Raw genomic sequence first — 27,672 nt, 5'->3', positions numbered from 1 at the left:
GTTTGCACTGATGCTTTCTGTGTTTCCTTAATGCAAATGACATCCCAGTTTGAAAAGTATTATCAGTGCTTCTACTGTGTTCATAGACAAACATCTTTGTACTTGGTTTTTTTTTTTAACTTTAAATTTTTTTAAATTCTATTTCTTTCCTAACTCAATTTTTTTTAAAAAAAATGCATTTTTCTATTATTTTCTAAAAATGAAGCTTTAACAGTTTTTATTGTTTTATGTTCTTTTTCTGACTCCTTGGGCATGGGCTCATGAGTTAGTAACCTTGGGACAGTCACACAAACAGATAGTTGTGTCTGTTGGCATTTCAGTCCCACACTCTTCGTTTGGAGCTCAGCCCTGCTTCTCTGACACTCAGAATCCATCTGAACTCTCTGCTACCATCCATGGTTTTCCTTAACCTGAAAGCTTAGTGAATTCCCTTCCATAATTCAGAAAGGGTGAAGGGAAACTGTGTTCATGTTGACATTTTACACTAAATTTTATGACCAGTGATTATTTCTAAGAGGCCTAAAATATTTCCACTTCTTTTATTCTGCAGCTGGGCCAGGAAGAAAGATATGAATTGCTCAATGTCCTAGAGTTCACCAGGTAAAGACACTTGCCCTTTAACTTGTGGGAAGGGGATACATTTTCATCCAGTATTCCATTTTCCTATATATAACTGGAATATATGCTTTACTTTTATTTGTGTTTGAGCAAGAGAAAATCTTCCCTGCTGTTCCTGTGTCCTGTCTGTAGATAAGTTGCCACAGGTGCCTTCAGAGCACAGTGTCACATGGCTTCTGCTGGCAGCTCAAGAAGTCTTTTTGAAGTGCAACTACTTGAGTTACAGATACAGAATCGGCCAGGAGTTCCATGGCTGGTGTGCTGGCCAGCTTTCTTTCTCATATGGCAACAAATGCCTGAAACAGTCACCTTCTGAAGATGACTTCATTTTTGACCAATGGGCCTTGCTTTTTGGACCTCAGTGAGGTAACAGATGAGGGAGGAATACAGGAATGATAAATCAGGGCCTTTAAAGATCACATTTGCACTTGTGAGACACTTCAGAACCTCCAAAGAGAGAACAAGAAAGTGAACTTTGGTTCACACACAGTCCCTCTCAAGGTTACGCCCAATGACCTAAAGACCTTCCACCTTTTAAAGGTTCAAACCTCTTCAGAACACCACTTAGGGATCAATCCTCCGACACATGGGCCTTTGGAGGAAGATTTCTACTCCCAAAGTATAGCATCTAGAGACCCCAAAAACAGATATACTGAGAGGCAACTCAATTTGTGTGGAATGAGATCGGTAAGAGTTTGAGATCAGTATGACTTGGCAAGTCTCCACTGGGATTGTAGTTTCCTCTGAGAAGTAAGAGTTACCTTCTCACAGGAAGGAGCAGAAACAGTGTGTCCCAGCCACTCCTTTCTTAAAGGAAGAATGCCAGTTGTGCTAGTTTCATCCTCAGTATGACGGGATGCCTACCAGGAGCAATAAACAGAAAGAGAGCTTTGTCCTGGCTCATGGTTTAAGTGGAGACAGTCAGACAAAGTGCCTGGAGCTCCATCTGTGGTGCCAAGAGCTTGTGGCATGTCCAGGAGCAGAAAGCTCAGACCAGAAGAGGGCCAAGCCATGACCCCAGAGGCCCCTCCCCCGGGAACCTCTTTCAACCTAGTAGGCCTCATCTCCTAAAGTACTCAGAACTTCTTAAATAGCTCTACCAAAGGTCCAAGTATCAAATACAGGAGCTTAAAGGGACCATTGTTATATTCTTGTTATGACAGAGGCCTTCTGCTCAAGACTTTTATTATACATTGTTGCCCAGCCAATGTTCTTCAGATAAATAGGTTTTACTATGGGGTCTTTAGAGATTGTGCGTTACCTCTCAAAGGATCTTCAAAAATTAAAAGCCCATGAGAAAGCAGTGCTTTGAGGAAAAGAAATGCCCACCTGTTTTCTTGGACTTTCTCCTATATTAATCAAATTAGCACACTGCCTGAGAGAGACAGTTTCTTTTGTATGCTAATTTGGTTGCTGTCTTGATCTGGAATGACCATGTGACCAAAAATCAGGGTCTGGCCAGTTATTAAACATTACATTGCATAGGAAGCTGAGTTAATTTCCTAGGACAGAGCATGGCTCATCTCTGTCTCCGTGATGAAGTGTCTGCCCCAGCCCTGTTTGTTCTAGGTGGTTAAGCAGCATGTAAACTAGCCCTTGGCTATGTTTCTGGGCACTCTATGCTTACAGAAAGTGCCATGAGAAGAAAGAAGTCAGAAGTAGGAATTTCATGGTTTTGATTCTGTATTGGGTTTAAGCACAGAAAGGGAAATGATACCATGCTTTCAAAAGTCTCTGTGAATATGAGCAGTTTTCATCGGGACAGAGGTGGTGAAATTGAAGAGAAGTCAATGGGTTTGTTTTTTTACACCTGTTTGAGGGAGGTCAGTGCACCTTTGCCATAGACTGGAGGGGTGGGATGGGAACAGAGAGAAGAAAGGGGAGGGCTGGGATCCTAGCATGAATATCTGGGTATGTGGAAATTCCCTGTACATGGATGGCAGACTTGGGAAGAAGTGCAGATGTGGTGAATAAGGTATTTGGAAACACTATGTTTCAGATGTCTGTGAGACATACAAATGGAAGCATCTAGGAATTAGATATAAGAACCTGAAACATGGAGCCAAAGCTATGGCTGAAATACCCATTTGGTAGTCACTGGTCTACCAGTAATAATCAAATATTAAAAGTTAATAGGATCTTCTGAAGATAAAATATAGATTAAAGGGAACATGGAAGGCTGATGGCTGAGCCATAAATAACTATAACTATTAAGGATTGATTACAAATTAAGAATTAGCCAAATCTGATTGCATCAGCCTATAACTCTAGCTACTTTGATAAACAAGCAAGAGGATCACAAGTTCAAGGCTTCCCTGGGCTACAGACTGTTTAAGTTTATCTCCAGCCACCTACTAACATCTTGCCTTGAAATAATAAATGAAGTGGGGTAAACTTCAGTGATAAAGTGTTTGGCCACTGTTACAAGAGAGTTGGAAGGGAAGACATCTTTAAAATAAAGTCTTTGTTGTTATAGACACACAGGACAAAAGTAGACTGTTAACTAGCCCAGAGCTGAAAGGAATCTCAAGAAGAGTGCTTGGGTATCTGTTCTTAGGTGAGGAGAGGTTTGACAAGGATGTGTGCAGTTGTCATCAGAATGGTGGGAAGAAAGGAGTGGAAGGGAGATGAGAGGAGCTTGTGGAGAGGCATAGTTCACCTAGAGTTGGGTTACAGAGTTAAACGGCCATGTGGTTCACAGGGGAGGGTGCCTGGGTAGGTGAGGTATTATATGGGAGACACTAGAATATGTATTTAATTGGGGCTGGCTTACAGTTCCGAGGTGTACTCTATTATCATCAGGGTAGGAAGCATGGCAGCACACGGGCAAACATGGTGCTGAAAAGGTAGCCAAGAGTTCTCTATCTGGATCTGCAGGCCACAGAAGGAGATGCTGAACTGGGCATAACTTGAGCATAACAGACCCCAGTTATAGCATAGGCCCACACCCACAATTATACATTTCTTCTACCAAAGCCACACCTCCTAATATTGTCACTCCCCATGGACCAAGCATTCAAACACATGAGTCTGTGGAGGCATTCTTATTCAAACCACCACATTCCGCTCCCTGATCCCTGCAGGCTTGTAGCTATACCATAATGCAGAACTGTATTCAGTCCAACTTCAAAAGTCCCTGTAGTCTATAACAGTCTCAAACGTGCGTAAAAGTCCAAAGTTCAAAATGACTTCTGAGATTCATGCAATCTCTTAGCTATACCTGTAACTATAATTGTAACTGTAGAATAAAAATGAAAAAGCAGATCACATAATTCATACAATGGTACAGAACACAGCATCACCATTCCAAAACATAGGGAGGGAGCACAGCGAGGACATCCTGGACCAAAGCAAGATGCAAAACCAGCTGGGCAATCTCCAGATTTTGCATCTCCATGTCTGATGTCAGATGCTATTCAGATCTCCAACTCCTTTCAGCTTTGTTGACTGCAGCACATCTCTTTCTTTTGGGCTGGTTCCACTCCCTGTTAGCAGCTCTACTTGGCAGATATCCCAGAGCTCTGGCATCTCCAATGTTTTGGGATATCCAAGACAATCTAGACTTCACCTTCACAGCTTTACACAGGGGCCCCAGTGGGCCCCCATGCAGGAGATAGCCCTGATACATTCCTGGCCTCAACAGCTTTACTTAGTCATGAGAGAGATTCCATGACTCCTTTCTTCTATCCTTGGTTCTAAAGCCAGAACCACATGGCCTAAGTTGCCAAGTTTCGCTGCTTGTTGGGCCTGGAGCATGGCCGCTTGTTTGATCACATTTTCACCAGCTTTCTGTTTTTCATGGTTTTCTTCACTGCCTAAGCTTGGGCTCTGATAAAAGCAGAAATATTTCCCCCATGTGTCAGGAAAATAGGATTGGAGAGGGAGCTCAGATAGCCAGATATATAGGTCAGAAAATATGAGGGAAGGGGTCTAGGTGAGTCTCTGAAATTTAGAGTCTAGAGCAAGAAGTGTAGAGGACATGGAGAGTGAGGGCTTGCAGGGGTGAGGGAGGGAGCTTCACAGAAGAGTGAACTATCCATGCGAACCATCTCTGCCTGCTACTTCCGTATTCATCTCTGACTCACTGACTTTTCTTTGCTATGGCCATCTTACTCTGATGGATCTCAGAAGAGCGTTTCTAGCCTTAGCTGTCTTGCCAGCCAGGGGAGCTAAACTGGTGAGTCTGGGACCATTAGATCAGACTGGACTAAGTAAGGACGGCATGAATCAAGAAGGACTGAGTTGACATGTATGAGAGAGACACATTTATTTTATTGGTAAGGTACACTATTTCTACTCTAGCTGAGGCTTCACTTCTTCATAGGCAACCATACTCTATTGGACGGAAAATTCTAGAAGCAAGCAATGTCTAAGTCTCCAATACCTTTTACTAAGGTATATCATTGTAATTGTTCTCTTAGTCACTGGTGTTAAATGCTTACTGTGCCTAACAAACATTGTTGTAGGTACATATGTACAAGATACTATCCATAGTCTTTGGCATCTGTTGGGAGTCTTGGTCTGTACCCATCTCAATCAGGAGACTGTCAAAATCATTTTTTAAAAAAGGACGAATGCTTATATTGTTTCTTAAAGTAATAGTGTTTGCTTTCATCTAATCATTTACTTAAAATGACTGTTTTTGTTTTTAATCTTTAAAATGAGGCCCATAACTCATCTGGGTGTCCAGGGAACTGTTCTGTTTACTCCTTTGGGACAGTGGACGGTACCGGTGACTTCAATAAAATGTAACTCTCCAAGGCACTCAGTTGTACACTCAGGAGATAATTTGTCTGTATGGAAGAATATGACTCATAATTTGGTCAGATTAATTTTTTCACTGCAAGCACTAAAATACGTGAAACACATCAAAAACACATCTATGCGGAGCTGCAGTATGATGCCCCATTATGAAAAGAATCTTTTTTTCTTTTTAGCTCTAGGAAGAGGATGTCTGTGCTGGTTCGCACCCCGTCCGGGAAGTTACGGCTTTACTGCAAAGGAGCTGTAAGTTCTTAACATCTGCCTTTTGTGGTTCTGATTTATGATGGTTTATAATGGACGTGTTAGGCATCCTGCAATGGAAATGTAACACAGATGTTTAGCATGAAGCTGATGACATCCTCTTGTGTTGCTGTTTTATAGTAACAGCATACAGTCTCTGCTGGTGAAATGTGGAATTCCTTCTGGGTAAATCTGATGCAGTGAAAAAGTCTGGCATAGGGTACTTTGGTAATTCAATTTTTAATACATGATATTTGAGGTTTATGTTATATTAGCTATGTTAGCAGATGACTAAATGCAGAAAATATTTTCAAATTGTATCAGAATATAATACACTCCAATTTTAATCTACTTGCCTAAAGCCTGTAGAAATGGAGGGTTGGCTCACAATTACTGCTGTAATTTCTCATTTGGTATGGCTTGTTTGTCTTGCCTTAAATATTACAGGATCACTGATTATTGGTTGGCTTTAGTATGTGAGTAGATTATATTGGAAGAAATAGCATTGTGTATTCCAACTGAACTTTCCTATTTAAAACATGTGCATACTTACAGAAAAACGAGAAGCCCACCAACCAGGGTCATTCTTTGCTAAGATCAGTCAGAATTTTCTCCCTGAAGTGCCCTTTGCCTAGTTTTAAAGAGGCTCAATGACTGTGCTCTACCCCATGGAAACTGGGAACCTAAACTTAAGAAGGCCAACCCTTTTGTTTAAATTCCTGTTAGAAAGTTAAATTCCTGGGTTTTGAAAGCATTGAAACAGTTTTTGAATGCCACAGGTTTTTTAAGAACTATGATAAAATTATTTCATGATGTCTCCTGAATTTGGTTATGCAGTTTCTTGAGTTTTTGTGTTCCCATCAATTAGGACATCTAACAAGCATTCATCTTGGATGTTTGCTTTATCACCAGGCTCTGAGCTGGATTTTAGAGACGTGAGATAAGACCTAAGTCATCTCAAGAGTTTAAGTCAAGCCAGGGAAGTACATAAAAAGGTGATTAGGTTGTGGTGTTAAGGCGGGTGGTACAGATCTTCCATGTTCCTATGGCAACAAGCACAGTAAGAGAATAAAAAGAAATTAAGATCTCCCAGTTACATGGTTGGCATCTGTCTGATTTACCACACCCAAATTATGCCCTTCCTTTTTTAAAAAAGAAAAAAAAAATGTTGAACGTTAAACTTCTATCTGAGGAATTAAAGTAACAGACACAAAATAAAAACACTGGACTTTTATTTTTAATAATCAGAGATTGTTTGCACATATTAACTTCCTTGTTGTATTGTCTCCTCCTCTGAAATAGGGTTAAGTAGTATAAAAGGCTTAAACAAAAAGCAGAAAATAATGCCTGAGAACTGTAGTTTGTAGTTTGATGTAGAATGGCTGACCATGGACCAGGCAGAAATGTTTGTATGACTTTGCTTTGGGTGATGGGTTAGGTTTGGTTCACCTCCATCCCTGGGCTCAAGAGCATGCATGTATTTCTTTCACGATATTGGGGGAGGTGATTTGAGGGCTGCAAACAGAGGTAGGCAGAGGTTCCAATTGAGCCTTATCAACTCTCTCAGGCAAGAGCTTCTGGGGGCGGATAGAAACAGGCACAGGGAAGATCAGGGAGGAAGATTTAGGACTTGGTAATTGATGTTCAAAGGTGCTGAGGGAAAGGATTACCAGCAATCGCTTGGGGATTTCTGCTTGGCTTGCTGAGTGGACTAACACCACTTACCAAGATAGAGAGCTGGGGGCTACACAGGGGCTATCAGGTGCAGAAGCCTGGATTTCCTAGGAAAAGAAATTGGAGTAAATTCATCTGGAAAAAAAATGACTCAACTCTTTAAAAGTACTTGCTTCTCTTCTTCTTAGCACCCACACAGCTCCAGAGGAGCCACTTCTGCTCTGGGCTCCAGGGGCACTTGAACCATGTGGTATACATCCGCACAGACACACCAGGAAAAGGCCAGCTCCTCTCTCCACAACCCTTGGTTGCAGGTAGTTCTCTGTCCATGAGATTTTACCCTCCTATGCTTAGCTTCCCTGTCATTTCCAGGAGACACAATCTCACAACAGACTTCCTGGTCGTCTGGCTCTTAAGAATCTTTTTACCCACTTGTTCCGTGATAGTCCCTGAGCCCTAGGTACAGGTGTTGTGTTGTAGCTGAGCTCCTCATTATTCCGCATCATGATTTCTGCATTATGACCAGTTTTAGTTTTCTGTAATGGCATCTGTTTGCTACAAAGAGAAACTTCTGTAATGTGAGCTGAGAGCCGCACTTAACTGTTCCTATAAGAGTGAGTCTTGGAATACAATTAGGAACTGTGGCTCCTCGAAGGTCCATAACACCACTAGTGCCAGAGAATTGGCTAGGTTTCTAGTACCAGGTATGATTTCCTGCCTACTGAGCTGGCCTTAAGTCTAATTAGAGAACTCAGGTGCAAGCCAGATCCCCTAGTCTGAGGCCAAGACCAAAGTGCTGAGCTTTCTAATCATGCAAAGAGGCTAAGGAAAGCTCATGCCAACCGCTGCTCAGGTTGTAAAACCATGAGGTTGGCGTGCATTCAGGAAAATCCAGAGCTAGAGGTATATGTGGAAATCTCACACCAGAGGAACCAGTGAACACCACAACCAGAGAAGCGTGGATTCTCTCCAGATTAGACCATCTGTGTGCACCACTCTACCTCAGGATGTTTGGAAGCTCAGCATAGTAAATAAAGAAGTTCCAACTATTTTTATTAAAAAATAAATTGGGAAGGGTATCTGGTATATATGCAAGATGAATTCAAAATCTTAAGCAACTTTTAAAATCAATAAACGGCATGAACTCTCAATTCAACACACTTGAGGGGAGAATAAAGTTAGTAAATTAGAAAGCAGTACTGAAAATCCCATGTAAAATACAGTGTAAAGAAATAGTGACTTAAGAGTTTCCGTAAGGAAGATACCTTGATTTGCTCATTTTAAATTTAAAAATGGAAACATATACAGTTTACAATTTATACCTGCAATAGTAACCAGTTAAAGTGCCATTAACTCAAATAAAATTTTAGTTCATTCAAGAATTTTACTCTAAACTACAAAAGACTTGAGAAGTTTGACTAACACACCCGATTCTACAGGAACCTTAAGTGACTGCAGTGTACTGTGAAGAAACACCGTGACCAAGGCAACTCTTGGAAAGCATTTAGTTGAGGGCTTGCTTAGAGTTGCAGAGGTTACATGCTCCTGGGTGGGTACAAGGAAGCATGCAGGCAGGTACCAGAGCAGCATCTAAGAGCTGCATTCTGATTCTTAGGCAGAAAGAGAGAGCAAGCTTGGGCCTATTGTGGACTTTTGAAACCTCTAAGCCCAGTCCCAGTGACATGCTTTCTCCAACAAGGCCACACCTCCCAATCCTTCTAATCCTTTGAAATGGTTCTACTTCCTGCTGATTAGAGCATTCAAATATATGAGTCTCTGGGGACCTTTCTTATTCAAACCACTACTCAATGAGCTAGTCTGTCTCATAAAAATAAGATCGACTCCGCTAAAGAATGACACCAGAGGGTGACCAGCAGCCTCCATGTGCCTATGTGTGCATACCTGCACATAAATATGTATGAAAATACATTTTTAAATACAGAGCTGAATTTGAACTTCAGTCTAAAACACAGTAAGAGGCAGAGGTAGCACCTCATGTCTAGAATCACAGTGCTTGGGAGGTAGAAACCGGAGAACCAGTGCTCGGGTTAGACTGGTTAGACTCAGCTTCATAATAACTAAAGCCTGCCTGAACTACATGAAACCCTGTAGCAAAAAAAAATAAATAAATAATAAAATTTTAAAAATATAAATAAATAAAAGATCAAAGGCAAGAGGAAAATGGTTTTTGAGGGATGGTTCGCCCAAACGAAATGGTTAACCTGATTCTGTCCATAGGTACAATCATTTGGCTATACCATGCTATCCCCAAGAATATCCAGTCACTGTGGGTTCCCACCCTTTCTTTCCTGAAGGCCAGGATACAGGACAACCAAACTCCTAAGGATTTGCCTATAAATTCAGTGTCTGACCCAATGGCAAGTCCCTCCTCTGGTATCTAAGAAGGAATTCTTTCTCACTCCTGAAAATGTGTCAGACTCCTGATGTAACCCTCTAAATAAAGGAGGGCTTTGTGTCCCCAAACATATCTCTTTTTAAGTATTTTATTTTTCACTGGCAAGTATGGCCAACCACTTGTGACTGTCATTTGAAAACACACATTTACTACAGAAGGCCACAATTCCTCCCTTTGCCCCCTCAGTACCACAAAGAATGTAGACAATTAATTGGCTCTCTTAAGCACCAGTATATTTAGATTTACTGCAGAACCTAACCTCCCTCCTCCTTACTACCACTTTTGTTTTTCAAGTTTTTAAAGATTTTTTTTTCTTCCTCTGAAAATAGCCTCTGTTAACCTCAGAGAAATTTTCATGAACATAAAAAAAAAAAAAAAAGCCTGCAAAGTTACTCCTTTCCCACCCAGGGAGGAGCCATGATTGCAAACTGTCATTTCCTTCTCTGTTTTCCTTCCCATCCTGCCACTGAAAAATGAAAAGAAATTCATAATTGGGACTTGGGCTATTCCATCTGCTCTGAGGTCACTTGGTTGTGTTTCTCTCAAGGGTTCTAAATCATACTCCATTAGTCAGCTTCCAAATCTCAGCCCTGAGACTAGAAACCCCACAGCGGGCACTACCACTGAGAGAGTAATTGCAGGTAAATGATTTATTTTTTCCTGGTCTAATAAAAAGTCCATGAAGGCTGAATACTGAATTTCTTTGAGATGTTAAACCAAAAAGCCAGCGAATAACTAAAGGAACAATAAGCAATTTATAAAGGAGGGGGGAGCAGAGAAATTACAGTGCATGAAATTAAAGCCAACGGGACTTGAAAATAGGTCTGGGGGTGGGGGCGGGGGGACAGGCTCAAAACACACTGCGCAGAAATATCAAAGAAACAATATTGTTTTCGATCCAGGAGTTTTATTTTTACAAATTAAGTCAACCAAGTCTTAAAGCTAGACACAGTGAGAGGCATTCACTGACTGAGGCAGCTCTCGGATTGTAGGTCTATTTTCTGTCCCCATGGGACGTCTCAGGCCGCTTGATGGTCCAATGATGCCTCCAGTTTGTCCCTCTGATAGCACAGCCCTCCAAAGGTGCTCTTGTCCCTGGAAGGTTCTAAAGTCGGGTATATTTTATGCACATACTGTAACCACTGAGACTTTAGCTCAAGGGAAGGTCTACATAAGACAGACTCTTTGTCAGGCCAGCATTTCCTTGAGTTCTAAACCATTCTTCCCTGAATAGAATTGACAAAATTCTACAAAACCTGCAGGGACACTACTCTGCCTGTATGTTACACAGCCATCCTCGTGCCTCCACTGTCAATGTAGGCCACCGGGCCCAGTTCTTTCTCTGTTTCCTCAGACAGTTCCAGATGACTTGCCATTCTTACTGAAATGCAAACGTGTAGGAAGTACTACTACACTGCTTATGGAATTATCAGAAGAAAATTATCTGTGCATCTTCTTCACAGACCCATCCTTACAGGCCAAGCTACATTTTCTGTCTGTGGTAGATTGAGTCTGTGGATGCAACCCCAGGTCCAGCTGTATTCCTTCTTGTCCCTGGGGAATCACTGTTACTCACAGACAAAAATATTCTGTGCTTAAAACACCGGGAGATTTTGTACAGCAACCAATAATGTTGTTGATCTGGTCTCAGTCTCTTCTTAAATTCGGGATGCTTAAATTAACCTAACCTTCTGCCGATTTTCCAGGACACGGTAATTTATGAACGACTTGCAGAGAGTTCAAAATACAAAGAAATCACCCTAAAACACTTGGAACAGTTTGCTACAGAAGGTGAGCATTATATGGAAACAGAACAGGATTGAAACACAAATCAGAGACCTTTGAGGTTTTGCAGGGTCCTTGACAGTTTTACTCCATTGGCTATTGATGAGCTTAAATATTTCTATGCTAAGATATTCCCATGTGGTCTTTTTTCCTTAAAAACAAAATAAATAAATAAATAAACAAACACTATTAAAATGCTGAAAGACAAGTTCTGAGAGACCTTGTCCCCATTTGAAGGAGTCAGGCCTTTAAACCTGTGTCACTTTTTAGAATGGAAGTCACCTAAATGTTTCACCTTGTATCTCATGGAATTAGTTAAGGAAAATGAAAGAACTAAGCTTTTGTGAACTAGATAATGAAAAAGAGATGACTACATACATGATTACATAAAAAGTTACATTGTTATAACTTAGCCTTTTATTACTATTAAGTCCCACCACATGCCAGTGTCTGTCTTAAGGCCTTGGAGTCTGCAATAAATAGTATCAGCCCTGTAGCTGGCCTCCTGAAATGCATGAGGACGTATGAGGCAAGCAATGCGGGCTCTAGGGAGATGTTCTGGCTACTGTGAGTGGAAGTGGGGGTCATTAGACCTCCCAGCCTGCAGAATGTGTAGCATCTCATCTCCACACTTGATTACAGTGTTCTAACTGCCCATTGCCATTTCACTCCAGTTTCAACTAGACTGACCCCTGCTCATAGATATTTCCCCATAATCATGGCTTTGAAGATAGGAATGGTTTCTAAAGACATAAATAAATGAATGAGTGTGTGGATGGATGGATGGATAGATGGATGGATGGATGGATGCATGGATGGATGGATGCATGGATGGATGGATGGACAGATGGATGGATGAACAGATGGATGGATGGACAGATGGATGGATGGATGGAAGGATGGAAGGGTGAGTGGGTAGGGGGATGGATGCTTCTGAATACAAGGTCATGATGTACCCAAGAATGCAAGAGTTCAGAAGTCTACACATCCCCTGGTCCTATGTGCCAGGTTTATGCTGCTCAACATCACAAGCCATGCAGGTTTAAGGAGGAGTTCCTGAAGTCTGGGCCCCTCCACTCTGCTAACAGTATTACACAGGTTCTGGTTCCTGTTTTAATTGGCTTGACACCCCTAACCCCCCATCTGTATCCCACTCTTTCTGACCTCAGGCTGAAGGATACTTCTGCTCCATTGCAAGTAAGGGAAAGTAAACCGTGCTGTGCCTCAGACTAAGTTCAGCACAGTGATCCAGTCGTCAGTAGCTCTGCTCCTTTCTCAAGAGACAGAGCAGTCTTGCAGCCAGTGAAGGGGGCCTGAGAAAAGGGAGGTGAAATGGATGCACTTTGCAGCAAGTGCAGAGAACCCATTTCTGTCACAGGAAGTGGATGGCCAGGAGTATGGTGAGATGGTTGAAGGGTGTGAGCACACTCTAGGTTTGGGACTTCTTCCTGAGGAACAGCTGGGAGGTTTCAAACACAAGCAGCTTGCTAAGATGAAGCTTTTAGAAAAGCCACCTTAGATGTAGATGAGGGGTTAAAGAGGCTGGAGATCATAAACAAAGTTCAAAAGTTTAAAAGCTGGAAGAGCATTCTAGACATTTGATACAGAGGTTTTGTCAGAGCTAAGCAGACATACCAGCAAATTGTGTGAATTCAGTGAGACTACTCAACGTTAGGTTCTGTTGAATGGTAAGAGTATCAGGCTTGTGACTAAATCTACTGGGTGTATTGCCTTTTACAGGTCTGAGGACTTTGTGTTTTGCTGTGGCCGAGATTTCCGAAAGCGACTTCGAGGAGTGGCAGGCCGTCTACCAGCGGGCATCCACGTCGGTGCAGAACAGGCTGCTGAAGCTGGAGGAGAGCTATGAGCTGATCGAAAAGGTGTGTGTGAAGCATCATAGCCTTTAGAAAGGGCGTTTTCACAGATGTACGTTCTTTGCTTGGGGACCAGTAGAGTCAAAAAAGCAGTATATGTAAAGGGATTCTGGTAATCGCCTAGGGGCTCGCTGAGTTCCTTTTCTGGCATGGACTAGGAAAGACAGAAGGCAAACCTGTAGAGCAAAGTAAAGAAGCAGTTTAATGCCTCCAGGAGAGGGGCTTAAGGCTGAAGTTCTATAAATGGTTGCTGGCTCAGGTACGTTATAAGGCACACTGGTCCCTCCTTTTCCCTTAATAGACCCCCATGCCTTCAAGTTCTCACAATGCTCTCTGGGAACAAGAGGCTGCCAACCCAGGGAGCCCTCTTTCACTTTTCCTACCTACCTGTGTCCCTCTGTCTCTAATCATCTATTTGATGATGAGCCTTACTGTTGAGACTCCAGAGCAATAAACTAATAAATCTTAGTATGGTCTAAAATCTTTCCAAAGAGGCCCAAGGACTAGGTATTATTGTATATAGATCTTTGCTGTTTCTAGTTTTGCATCATGAGTGGGTTCTGAATACAAGCAATCTCCTTGCCAGTGTATCTCATTGCTTCTGCATCACTGAAGACTTGAGTCATGTACACACACACTTAAACACACGGGGACATCTGCACAGAGGTAAATGTGCACACACAGGCACATACGTATGCAAACATAGATATAATGTGTCTGTTTATAATTACTTTGTTTATATACTATGAAATTATGCCACCTTATGAATTTGTAATAAATTAACGCAACAGCCAATGGGTTGGTGCTTTCTCCTGCCCTCATTTGGGCCATAACTAGTTACTAAGTTTCTTATGATTTCCATCAAATGCCTTCGTTTTACAGTTAAACTAATAAAGTCTATTCAGGCTAACAGTGGTAGATATCCTGTGACGGATGCTGTCTCTGTAGTGAGAATTCTTGTCTCCTTAATTAATGACAACAGGCACTGTATGGTCCTACTGTGTGCCTAGCTGTACAGGGGCACATTTGCCTATTGACATAGTTCCTTTGGAGGAACTAATTGCCCTTACTTACAGATAAGGAAACCAAGGTCATAGAGCTCAAAAGAGGATTACAGACCCCTGTGCTCTGATGTGTCCGAGGGCATTCACTGTAGCTTAAACTTGTCAATCTCTGCCCAGTTAGTCACCTGATTCCCCCAGTCTTCTCTGGGTACAGCACAGGATTCAAGGAGCCTCTGAGGTACAGTTCAACAGATCTTACCTGCTGGTGGTAAGGCTGACATTTCCCCCTCTCTGTCATGAACCTAGGTACTTCCCCTGTTGGAAGCCAACTAGGACTGAGACCTCCCAGGACTAGTTCCCCCTCACCCACATCCACCCCACTCCCTTCCCCGCTTCATCTAACGCTGGGGAACATCTTATTCTAGCTGTAGGTGGTATTTTCTTAGACACATGTAAATGCTACATGTAACTCAAGGTATGCTCCTGTCTCCGTAAAACACCATCATTGGTTTAGGGATGATAGCTTGTTTCTTACATAACTTAAGGAATATCATATGTCCTTATGCTTACATGTTATTTACCAGGAAGATACCTAGAAGATACATATCCATGATTAAAAACCTTTAACTGGGATACACATTTATCCAGCAGATGGCGATCATGAGTTACATTAAAATTTAGGTTTTGGGGGCACTTGCTTTTTTCCCCTTTAAATAGTATACAAATAGAGAAACCTCCTTAAGACTGTCTCTTAAAGGAACAAAAGGGGAATTTAGAGATAACTGAGTTTTAACATTGTGGTAACCCCTATGTTGAAAACTCTTGTGATGTAGAATGGTGGGAATACAGAGCCCTTCCTCAACCTGCCTGTTCCATGTAAGAGCAGCATTTTGTATGCTTTTCTACTCCAAACATAGGGTGCTCCTCTCAACAATATTTAACATTTTCTGAATGATTAAGCTGTACTAAATCTCGGGGTTGCTAAGCAAGTAAGGCTGACTCCCTGAGGCCTTGAGACATCTCTGTGGTCTGCACAGATTCCCAAGTATAAACTTGGAGGAAGGTCTGAAGGAAGTTTTGGAAATAGCTCTGTAAAGCTGATTTTGCCAGTTAAAGAACAATAGTGTTTGTGGGACTAGGCTGAGTCCTTTGAGGACCACAGGGCTTCAGTGTGTGAGAGTCTGAGCAGGGTGGCTCTGCTGTTGGTCTGAGGCTCCCTTCTGTCAAAATCAGCTGAGCTGGCTTTCAGAGGCTGTGGTTACTGCCCTTGCAAACAACCCGGTGAGACACCAAAAAGACCACCCATTCCAGAGGTGTTTCACCTACCTGTAAATTTAGCTGCCATGGCCCCGGAGTTCATCTGCATTGTCTTCTTTGCCCGAGACACACAGTGCAATCTTTCTATATGAATCCATTAGCATGTAGACAGTACCATTGGGCTGGATGTGGAGGATGGCTAATTTCTAAACTCTGAGAGTGGTCTACGCTTTTCTTTTTCTCTTAAGAGCAGAGTCCATTTTCCAAACAAAACATTGGTAAATCATAAGATATACAATTGATAAAAGCCGAGCTGCTCCATTTCGCACAAAGGGTAGAGAGAAGCCCCTCCGACTCTGTCCCCTGCCTCCACCTTGCCTCATGGTGGTCCACCAGAAGCCTCACAGGGCTCTGGGCACCACTGAATGCAATATGAAAACTGTATTATGTTACATCTGTATGTGGATGTTTTAGGAATGTGCCTTTATAAAAGAGCATCACTGTCATGCAAGATGCTTCTGAGTATATTAGACCGAGTGATACAGGACACCACAGACACAGTAATCACATTACATTGAAAACATTCTAAAGTGGAGAGATTCGGAGAGCTTCCCCTAAAAAAGCAAGATTTTTATTATATGACAGAGTAAGTGAAATTTTTATAGTATAATTAAAGTTGTGGTTATAAATGCTCATATCCCTCCACTATTTGTTCAAACTAGAGACTTGGTTTTTAAATTTGAGTTAAGCCCCCTCTTCCTTTGGGAGTTATAACTCCTACACAAGCATGAAGCTACATGGCCAGTCATGGTGACACATGCCTTTAACCCCAGCACTCAGGAGGCAGTAGAGAAGGGAGGACTATTTGAAGCCAATCTACTCTACATAGATAGTTCTAGGGTAGCTGGTGCCACATAGTGAAACCCTTTCTCAAAAGGATGGATGGATGGATGGATGGATGGATGGATGGATGAATGGATGGATAGATGGATGGATGGATGGATGGATGGATGAATGGATGGATGGATGGATGGATGGATGGATGGATGGATGGATGGATGGATCGATGAGTGGATGGATGGGTGGATGGTGGATGGGTGGATGGTGGATGGATGGATGAATTATGGATGGGTGGGAGGGTGGATGGGAGGGTAAGTGGGTGGATGGATGAGATTGACCCAAATAGGCAACATCCAAGAGAATACTGACCTTCATTCTTTACTGTGATCCTGTTCCTTTTCTTCCAAGACATCCATGTCTTAGAATTCATTGCTTTACACTCCAGGGCCATGCCACAGGGATCAAAATGTAGGAGGCTTAAAAATGTCCCCAATACTGTCCTCTCTGTGGACAGTGATTGATAGAGAAGATTCTGGATTTAGCATCTATGGTGTTTGGGCGCCAGTGTTTGCATTCCTATCAGACTCCTTGGAATAATAGAAAATTCTAATGCTGTGAGTTCTTTCTAGACTAGTACTAGTATTTTGTTGCTGAATACAAGATGAAAGGCGATGTTTATTACTAGTGAAGGCCAGGTTCCTCAGCAATTAGTAAGTAAAGAGGATTCGGATGTGGAGGGGCTGGTATCCTGACAGGTCCTCCCAATGTCTTGACCCACTTTGTGGTCAACAGCACCTCCTCTTTGTCACCACCTGAGAGAATTTACAGTTGTCTCATTTTGCAGACACAAACGCGACCTGGTTTGTTTCCTCCTTGTTTTGGAGGACAGGCACTATATTCAGACTCAACATTTCACCTTAGGAAGCCACTTCAGGTGTGGTCTCTGTTTTGAAGAAAAAAAAAAACAGACTATTTAAAAAAACTTTAAGTTTTTGATCCATTTAAGTAATATGTGCTCAGAAAGGACTATAAGTAACGATAATTAGAAGGTTTTGAAGTTCCAGTGGTCATCATCTCTATAAATTTTCTCATCTGCTTTCTGAATCTTTTTAATTTTATTCTAACATTTCTAAGACCTGTAAATTGCTTCTGCCTCATAGGATGCAGCTGTTTTTTTTTTTTTTTTTTTTTTTTTTTGAAACTAACAGAGCACAGGCCTCTGGCTTAACCTTCCCATAACTAAATTAAATCGTTGGTTGATGTTTGTGTGTTTTCATAGTAGCTATAGCTTTTTTAAAAATATTCATTTGTTTCAATCAGGGAAAAATACATCTTTAACACTGCTGCTAAATGCAGACGCCTGCCCATGGTGTCAACATTTGCAAATGCAGGTCATGTAACTCCAACAAGAGTTGGAGAAAGCCATGTGACATGCAGCATATATGCAGACGGCACATGGATAGACACAGTATCTCCCTGCCAACAGAAGATTTTCTCACTCTGTCCCACTCTGTGTGACTGGCCTGCGCCAGCCACTCTGTAAATACTTGATGAATAAGTGAATTATTCAATGAAGTAAATTACTTAGAAACTAGAGCCTTGTAAGTGTTTTCCTAATGAAAGCCTGTCCCCTAGTTCTAACTTTGTGTATGCTGACCTGGGTATCCAAGGTGACGCCACTAAGGATCAATTTAGGAATGTGTTAGAAAAAGAGAAGGTAACTTTTATATCATTCATTCTTTTGAAATTTAGGCCCATTCATTTTTTTAAGTGGCCTTCCATGTTACTTATGGAAGTAATAAGTAACTTCCATAAGAAACAGAAGATGCTTGAAAAACCTCAACAACAAATATGTTGAACTCTGATGTATAACAGGCTCTAAAGCATAGTAATGGGAAGGGATCAAGAACCTCTCTCTGCTTTCCTTTTAGTGATTGAACAGGAACAGCACACTGAGAGACAAAAAAAAAAAAAAAAAGTGTAACTCCAAACAGGGATAGGGCCCTGGACACTGAGACAAAGTAGTAAGGTAGGATATTGAAGGGATGATTTTTTTCCCTTTATATCTTTATTTCCCCACCCCCAAAATCTAGTTGATATTTTGAGGATGTTTATAGATTGCCTTCAGGTGGTCCAATGTAGACCAACCATGGCATCCATGTGACCAAGTCCAACAATGGCATCCATGTGACCAAGTCCAACCATGGCGTCCATGTGACCAAGTCCAACCATGGCGTCCATGTGACCAAGTCCAACCATGGCGTCCATGTGACCAAGTCCAACCATGGCGTCCATGTGACCGAGTCCAACCATGGCGTCCATGTGACCGAGTCCAAGAGCCTTGTGCCCCTTGGGGCATGTGGCAAGAAGTGACTTCTGAGTTTCCTAGAGAAATAGTGAATGTAACAGAAAACAGGACTTTTCCTGTACCCTGATGGCTGCCAGGTTCCCAGAGACTTCAGAATCACGGTGGAATGCCTCCTCAGATAAAACAACCACATCTATTCTTAGTAGTTGCAAATGCCACTTTTCGTTTATACCAGAACCTAGATGAGCATTTATGTGGCGTACTAGGGACTTGCAGAGTAGAATTCCAGTGGTTTCCTATCTGACTGTTTGCTTAAGAACATTAGCGCCTTGTCAGCTCATCCGCAAGTCAAACCTGCCTCTTTCTGTGCAGTAACTAAGCTTCAGGCCCTTCTACTCTTCCCCTGATTGGTTTTTTCCCCCAGTGTCAGGAACCAAACTCCAGGCTTTACCCATGTCTGTCAGGCAACAGCACCACCAACCACAGCTCCCGGATACCCTGAGTATTTAGTTCAGGGATCTCTAAAGTACATGTGCGAGATGATCCATTAGGGTGGTCAGAAAAAATGGCGGGCCTTCTGATTGTTCATCTCCTCGTTTTGGTACTCTACAATGCAGATCAGTTTTAATATTATGAACAAGAGTGTTATTTGGAGGTGTGTCCTTGTCTTAGTTAAGGTTTTATTGCTGTGAAGGGACACCATGCCCAAGGCAACTCTTTTAAAAGAAAGCATTTAATTTTGGGCTGGCTTACAGTTTCAGACTTCAGTCCATTATCATCATGGTGGGAAGCATTGCAGCATCCAGGCAGGCAGGGTGCTGGAGGACCCAGAAGTTCTACATCTTGATCCAAAGACAGACAGGAGGAGACTAGAATCCACACTGGGTGTAGCCTGAGCATGGGAGACCTCAAAGCCCAGCTACACTTTCTCCAACAAGACCACACCTCCTCCAATAAGACCACACCTTCCAATAGCACCACTTCCTGTGGCCAAGCATTCAAACCCATGAATCTATAGGGGCCATGCCTATTTAAACCACCAAAGTCATATAGGTTAAAAAATACTCAAGATTTTTTTTCCTACTATACTACACAAAAAATGTTTGGGATGGTCTATCTATCTAATTTCATCCCCAGAAGAATACTATTACATCAGTAAATTTACTCTCCTCCCGCTGTTGTGAATTCCTGCTGTAGATTCCCAGGTAGCTTAAGTTTCTCCCGACAGGGTATTTCTATGTTGTTAGCTAACAGAGCAGGGACTGAACACAAAGTTCTGTCTTAATTCCAGCCTCATGTTGAGAGTCTGTATGTTAGGCTGCCAGGTCGGCTTGAAAGAAAACAATATATAAAAATATTGGAAACAAAAGAATGAGCATAATAAAGTGTGCAGTTGTATAATCATTAGACCAGCATCTGGGATAAGAGTGGGCTCACTTGGGACTTCTTCATTTATTAAGGGAGGCGGCCCGTATTCTTTGTAGTATATACTCCTTTAAAAAATGGAATACAATTTTCATGATTTCCCCTTCAACTTGTGATCTTAGAGTACCCGTGAGTCCCTGTTTCTGATCCTGTGCTCCCCTTTTCTGGTGGGAGTGATCCCTTTTGCCAGCTGTCCTTGATGAACTTTCCACAAGGGGCATGGTTGGCATCTGACTCAGATAAGATAGATGTGTTGTTTTTGCTAGCCACACCCAAATCGCTTCTCAGAGCCTGATTCTTTCCAGCTGGGTGTGAAAAGTTCTGGTCTTACTTGCCAAGTCCTTGGCTTTATGAGTTCAAATGTAATTTCTGTGGTTCAGAAGAAAACATCAAACCAGAGCCTTTTTCTTGGCCTTAGAAGAATGACCCAGTTGGATGGATGTCTCTAGAAACATCCAGCAAGCATTCCTTCGAATCAATGTCTGAGAATTGATGTCCTTAGTTTTTAACTCTGCAAGCCCAGCTTGAACAAAAAAGGGAAGAGGTAGGAGCTCGTTTGTAATTGAAGCCACAACGTGGCGTGCTAAGGGATGCGGAGAAGAAAAGGCCCAGAGGCCAGCATCTCTGCACAGTACAGACCTCAGAAGAACCTGGCTGGCTTTGAGAATTAGTTTGTGGTACGGATCTCAGAGTTCCAAGCACAGCCTGATCCCAGGATCACCGAAGTTTAAAGATAAGACCAGTGAGTGGCCTCTTAACTGGCATCTGAGCCACTGTAGTGTGATGACATTCTGCTGTGTGGTGACAGGCAGGCGGCCTCTTCATGCCAGGTCGATCATGGAGAGCCAGCTAAGACCCTGAAACTAGCTCAGCAAGCACTTTATCAAGGGAGCTGTCTCCTCAGCGCCCAAACGTTACATTCTACTCCGATGGCAACTCTGTATCATAGTTAAGAAGCGTTCCTGAAGTGTAGGATTGCAGGAAGGGGGTGTGGGGGGAACCTGGGAATGGAAGACCGGAAGCCAGGCCGAGGAGAAAGGTAGATTATTAAACAAAGCCGGAGTATTCCATCCAGAAGGAGGCAGTTGCAGAGAGCCACTGCAAGCATTCTGCGTTCACAGGTCTGCTCCGGCCAGCCCGATGGCCACGCTCACCCTCTATCTTTCCTTACTGGAGCACTGCTACCTCCGTCTGATTACACACTGTCTTTGGCTGTTTTTATGTTCTGATGACTAGAATTCAGCTCCTCCCAGGAACTGTGACGCTCAGAGCCTGAACTGTTTGTTTGTTTGTTTGTTTAGAAAGGCAGGTTGACAACAGTTCTTAGAGTGGGGTCCTCAGACCAGCAGCATTATAGGGAACTGCACATCCCAGGACTCCAAGGAGCTCTGGTCAAATGAGAAATTTGTTCTGTGTGTGGAGCCCCATGGTGTGTCACTGAACCCCTAAGGATTCTAATGCCTGCTAAGGTGAGGTAACTGAGGGCAAAACAAGGAAGAGGTTAAGAGAAAAGTTTCCAGTGATACTTTTTTTTTTCTTTTTCTTTTTCTTTTTTTAGACATAGGTCGTCACTCTCAAACTCACTCCTTTAGCCCCACCTAGTTTCCAGTTCACTGTGGTCCTCCTGCCTCGGTGTTCTGAGTGTCAGACATGAGCCACCATGCCTGGTTTGATTGATAAATTATAAATTTCATGAGGGAAAGAACTCACAATTGTATTTCCAATATCTTGCTTTGATCTCCCTCCTTGCTTGATATTTATGAATGAATGAATGAATGAATGAATGAATAAATGAATGAACAAGTGTACTGTGTAAAGTAGCTAATCTCTAACTGTGAAACTGGGATCTGCATGAGGAAAGAGGGAATCCGGTAACCCTATCAGGATGACTCAGAACTGGGGCTGAAAATCATTCTTATGAGCAGAATACTGTAAGGGCTCAGTGTCCTGTCGGAGGCAGAAGTTTAAAGACCTGTCGCTTGCATCAGATTCCTTGCCCCCTGGTTCCTCTGGCCTCTGCTCCTACCATCATAGCTCAGCTGGTCCTCTCTTTGACTCCAGAGGGTGTACCTGACCTCCTGGTGCCTAGAGCCTTTCTTCTGCTTAGGAAATATTAGGTGGTACTTCATCCTCACCTTCCTAGACATAGTCTTATTTTACACTGACGTCAGGGTTCCTGTGTCTTGCTCGGTTATGTGTCTATTTACTCCAGGGGTAACTTCCTACGTATGTTATTGTATACTTATCTTTAGAGAAACTGCTGCCACACGGATCATGTTACATTCAGAATTGTGACTTGGTTATTCATTTTTTCCCCATTTAAAACAGAACAGTCTGAGTACCGGTGGCCTGCTGCTTGCTCATACAAAAACATAGGTCACTTTGAAGGCCTGTTACGTGGTAAAGTGTGTATGCATTGACAGGAAAATGGTCCATATCCGCCTTTACGTGTGGTACTGGCTTATACTCAAAGTTTTCAGATATTCTATTTGAAAGTTTCTATATTCAATGGGGTAGAAATTTTACATTTATTTCCCCTTTTAAGAAGAAAACTGCATACTTTAGAGGCATGTAAAGAAAAAATTAAGATTATTGAGGGTTTTTGTAGGTAAGTAAATATTATTTTACAATTTTTCTTTGATAACTAAATACATAGTATGTCAAAGAGTCATCAGCCCGAAACCTTATAACTTTTGCCGTGATGACATGTTGAAAGTAAAATTAGCATTTTAGAATTTTCTTTTTCATTCCATGAATACCATGGGAATTTCCTGATGTTTCAACACATTCTGAATATGTAATTCCCACAGTAGCCATTAATGGCCATCTGTGTAAGGCAATACATATTTGGGGTAAAATTGGTTACTGCCCGAACACTTTGGTGCAGTGATTGAGAAAAGCACGAAAAGTTCACATCTTTTTTTTTTCCTAATGACAGCTGTGTAGCTAAAGATATTTATTTCCAAAAGCAAAGCAACCCTGTCACTCAAGATTCTAATCTCACAATAAATGAGACCAGAGAAAAAGGGCAGAAGTCTGCTGAGCTTCCCACTGATAGGGTGGCTGCCATCATCAATGGTGACTGCTATTCTCTGGGGGTTCTTGGGGTAAAGGGAAGTGAACAGCCTCTGGGGTGCAGTGTTTCTTTATTCAGACCCAGTTAGGACAGCTGCAGTTTTGCTGGATGCTCAGAACCGTTTGTCCTACATGTAAAATGTCTTGGGAGACTAGCTACCTACCCACAATGCACCATTCTGCTCATCGCCTTCCTGGCATTCCTGACTAGCCCTACGACCTTGATTCTTTAACTTATGTTTGCTTGGATTGAAAATGTCTCCCTTGGCCAGTATAAAATCAGTCTTCTCCTTTCAAATCTGATTTCAACATGATCTCTCCAGTGAAGTCATTTCATTTTTATAGCGTTGTGTGTGGTAATGTGTACCTATATATTTTCTGAGCTCATTTTCCTCCCTAGAGTGAAGCTAGGAACTACACAAATACATGTGTTCATATAACTCACGTCACTGTTTGTATCTTGATTCACTAATTATCTAGTTACCCCAATGTTTCATCAAACACATTACAAAAGATAATCTTTTTCTTTCATTTAGACACTTCTAGGGGTTTCTTTTTGAACAATCTTCATTGGTGTTAAAAGGGCCTCCCTTAGAATCATACCTCCCATAGGCTATTCGAGCACAGCTCCATCTTTGCTCTCGAAGGGTTATGGGCCAGGATGATGTAATTGCAAATGCCCTAAAATAGATACACAGAGTTGCTGTGTGTGTGCTTAGAATATAGCAACAGCAAAGCCACATCCTGGACAGTAAGCCTTGCTGCCTCTTCTCCTTGAACTTGGTGATAGTTATTCATCAGGTTAGATTTTAAATCTGCTACCTATTTGAGATAATATAATACTATCGTCTTTAAGGAGGAAACGTACCTTTCCACTTCTGTGCCACACGATACGTGGTGTACATCGGGTGTGTCTCAGCTGCCCAGGGGACTCAGAACAGACTGAGAAAAATACGCTCTCAATGGTAGCAATATTTAGGAACATTTGGGTTTGGATTTTTGTCTTGTCTGTCATTTAAGGACTCTCTCAGTGCACAGGGATGCGAAACTCATTTTTCAGCAAACCTCTCCGAGTCCCACATTCAAACTCCTAGTCTTAATATAGCTTGAGTGCCCCTTGCCTGACTTGCACAGACCCAAAGTGTCTCAGAGTTTCGTTTGCTGTTCTGTTTTCCAGATCTGGGACTTGTCTACATGGAGAGATTCTTTGGGAATGAGACCCAAATCTGAACACAGAATTCTTTTTTTTTCATACATCTCTCACTCACATGAGTGAAGGTGGTTTTGTGTTCTAATTATCCACATCTTGGAGCACCTACAATTTGACTGCCACCTGTCACCTGAGGTCATGAATACGTTTTCTCATTTGTGACATCATGTTGGTACTCGAACACATACAGATTTTATACCATTCCATATTTTTTTTTTCTATTGTAAGGGCTCAGTCGACAAGGAAAGTGAAAAAAATGTAAGAAAGAAAGAAAGAAAGAAAGAAAGAAAGAAAGAAAGAAAGAAAGAAAGAAAGAAAAAGAAAGTTAGCAGAATTCTGAACACAAAGCTAAAAGAAGCAGCAACATTTGAATTTGGCTTCATGGTATGAGTCAGGTGTCAGAATACAAGGGATAAGGGAGAAGGAGGGGCTGTATGTATAGACATACAAGTAACGTTCATATACATGTACTTGGCCCTCTATCACTTGTGGAAGAGGCTGTTGGAGGGCTAATTTATCATTCCCACCCATCCTTCTGCATGGAGACTAGGAGAGCTAAGGACATAATTAGGGACAGCCCTGGAACATAGCCTGCCCAACTGGCCTTGTTTGGAAACAGGTTGAGGCTTGTGCTCTGCTTTTCAAATGAGAAACAGATATATTTGGCATTGACTCCTTGCTCTCGACTTCAGAATAGCCATTTTATTGTGCCCAGGACAACCACTGTGAAATATTAGGTGGAATGCATCCTTGAATATGGAGATGTAGCTGAGTTCCCAGTCACTACCTACCTCAAGCCTACTTACGTGAGAAAAACCAAACCTTCCTCTCCATCAGTGTGGAGAGCTTTCTACTGCAGCTAGATGCACCCCCAGCTGATACAGGCACAAACTACACACACATGTAGCATGTGCTCACTTCATGTCTTAGTATTAAGCCTGGGTAATTCTTGAAATGTTTGTCTCAACTGTTGCATCATAAGCAGACTTGTCTTGATTATTGCATTTGTTACGGTAATCTGTGTTCCATAACCTTTGGTATTGTAATTGTTTTGAGACACCATCAGCTTAATAAATGTGTGTGTTCTTGTGGCTCCGCTGGCCAGCCGTTCCTCCGTCTCCCTCCCAGCCACGGGACTTGCTCTCTGAGCTACCAAATTAAAAGTAGATCCACTCTACTGTTGCTTCCAAAGCATTTAAGCAAAAGGAAGAGCCGAGTGTCCCTCGTATTAAATCCAAAGCTGGAGATTGTTAAGCTAAGCGAGGAAGGCATGTCTAAAGCCAAGAAAGGCTGAAAGCTTCTCTCTTTCCACCAAATAGCCAAGCCGTGACTGTCATTCTTAAAGGCAGTTCAAGTCCTGTTCCAATGAACACATGAACGATACGAAAGCAAAACACTATTCCGGCGCTGATGTGCAGAACGTCTTAGTGGTTTGTTAGGAGATCAAACCTGCTAAAACATTCCTATAAGCCAAAACCTAATTCAAAGCAAGCTCTTGGCACTAGTGGTTCAATGGTAGAATTTACAGCCCCCTCACACCCACCTCCCCCAAGCAAGCGGTTAACCTCTGCAGTTCTGTGAAAGCCACTGAAATAAAGGGGCTCTAGAGAAGAGTTCGAAGCCAACAGGTTTTCTAGTGCCGTAGCTGAATAGTCTGTCTCCATATGTGGGGGTTCAGGGTCAACCAGCCAGCGATGATGCAGGGGATAGAGAGGATATCCGGAAATGGCATCTACATTTCCAAATGGATTTCCAGTGAAGATCAAGCAAGTTTCTATTAGAAAAAGAAGACACCCAAAATACTCATAGCTAAAAACGCCAACGCCTGACTTCAAAGGGACGCATTGGAACAGATACAGCTGGTGACTAAGCTAAACAGGCACTCATTTGCCATTCTGAGAGTTTGGGGCCTTTGAGGGCTATACTATAGTAAATGTACTCTTCCTATAATTTGTATAATGATATATAATGTAATATATTATATATTATCATATTATATATAATATGTATATTATAATGTAATCTGTATAATGGGTGGCATACCTGTGTATAATATGCCGTCCTAAACATTTGCTGTTTATTACGGACACAGAACAGCCTCACTGACGATGCACCTGGTCACCCAATGATTTTAACAGACTTAGAAACACAAGAAGAGTAATGTTTCCATGCCTGCCAGCACAACAGTCACTGTGCAGCCCACGAATCAGTGTGCAAACTCTACCTTTAAGTCTTACTACTTAAGAAAGACTTCCCACAAAGGCTGTCAGTATAGTGAACAGTGATTCCCCTGTGGGTCAGGAGAGATTGAAAAGCTTCTGGAAATATATCACTGTCCTAGATGTCGCTGTGCTTCATAAAAGGATGGAAAAATCACGACACATTGAGGGACCATGGAAAAGGGTGAGTCCAGCCCTCACAGACTACTCTCAGGGACTCAAAGCTTCCAGAAGAATGACTGCACACGTGGCTGACATAGCAAAAGATCTGGGGGCTGTATATGACTTTCTGTAGCCACACGAAAATACTAGTAGTCAAGAGAAAAAAAAAAACTGTGCTTTCTTGCAGCAGGCTCTGTTACTGAGGAGAAGCTTGTTGAAATGGTAACAGAGGATTTAGAATTTTCCAGAAACTTGGTTGGTAAGGCACTGATAAGGTTTGAGTCGGGTGAGGCCAACTTTGGCAAAGTTCTGCTGTGAATAAAAGACCATCAAACAGCATTGCAGACGGCAGAGACAACGGTTCGGTTCGTGGAAGGAACAACCAACCCATGGCAGATTCCACTGTCTTATTTTAATTGGCAGGCCTCTGCCGAGGTGTCAGGAACCATTAGCATCAAGGCAAGATTCTCACTGGGAAAAACACCCTGATTCCCGAAGGCTCAGGTGACCACTGCCATTTTTGAGCAATAAGTTATTTTTTTAATTAAAATGCCATGTTGGCTTTTTTTTTCCTACATGATGTCATTATACAGGATGCCAGCCAACGTGTAGCATGAGCCTAACAAATAGCCGCTGAGAAGACAAAAAGTCCCTGTGACTTTCTTCACTGTTGTGGTATGTCCCAGAATTAAAGGACAGCATCTCTAATCTACTGATTATACAGTTGACGAGAAAGGCGCCGCAGAAAGGTGCCGCCTTATACACTGGAGCCCTGTGCTGGCCTAACAAACCCAGAGCGGC

At 42.2% G+C, this 27,672-nt stretch overlaps 1 protein-coding gene across 2 annotated transcripts in view; it reads left to right on the top strand.

Moving 5' to 3' along the window:
* ATP8A1 (ATPase phospholipid transporting 8A1) overlaps positions 1 to 27,672 on the top strand; it is a 214,776-nt gene that overhangs the window by 98,742 nt on the left and 88,362 nt on the right. For both annotated transcript variants that reach the window (XM_080910104.1, XM_080910103.1), the window contains 4 exons: positions 551 to 600; positions 5,556 to 5,625; positions 11,419 to 11,503; positions 13,238 to 13,377. In XM_080910104.1, the coding sequence (XP_080766230.1) occupies positions 551 to 600; positions 5,556 to 5,625; positions 11,419 to 11,503; positions 13,238 to 13,377 (345 nt within the window). The remainder of the gene's footprint in view (positions 1 to 550; positions 601 to 5,555; positions 5,626 to 11,418; positions 11,504 to 13,237; positions 13,378 to 27,672) is intronic.

The sequence above is a fragment of the Micromys minutus genome (assembly GCF_963924665.1).
Source record: "Micromys minutus genome assembly, chromosome: 1".
Lineage (NCBI taxonomy): Eukaryota > Metazoa > Chordata > Mammalia > Rodentia > Muridae > Micromys > Micromys minutus.
This window is presented reverse-complemented; position numbering and strand designations above follow the sequence as displayed.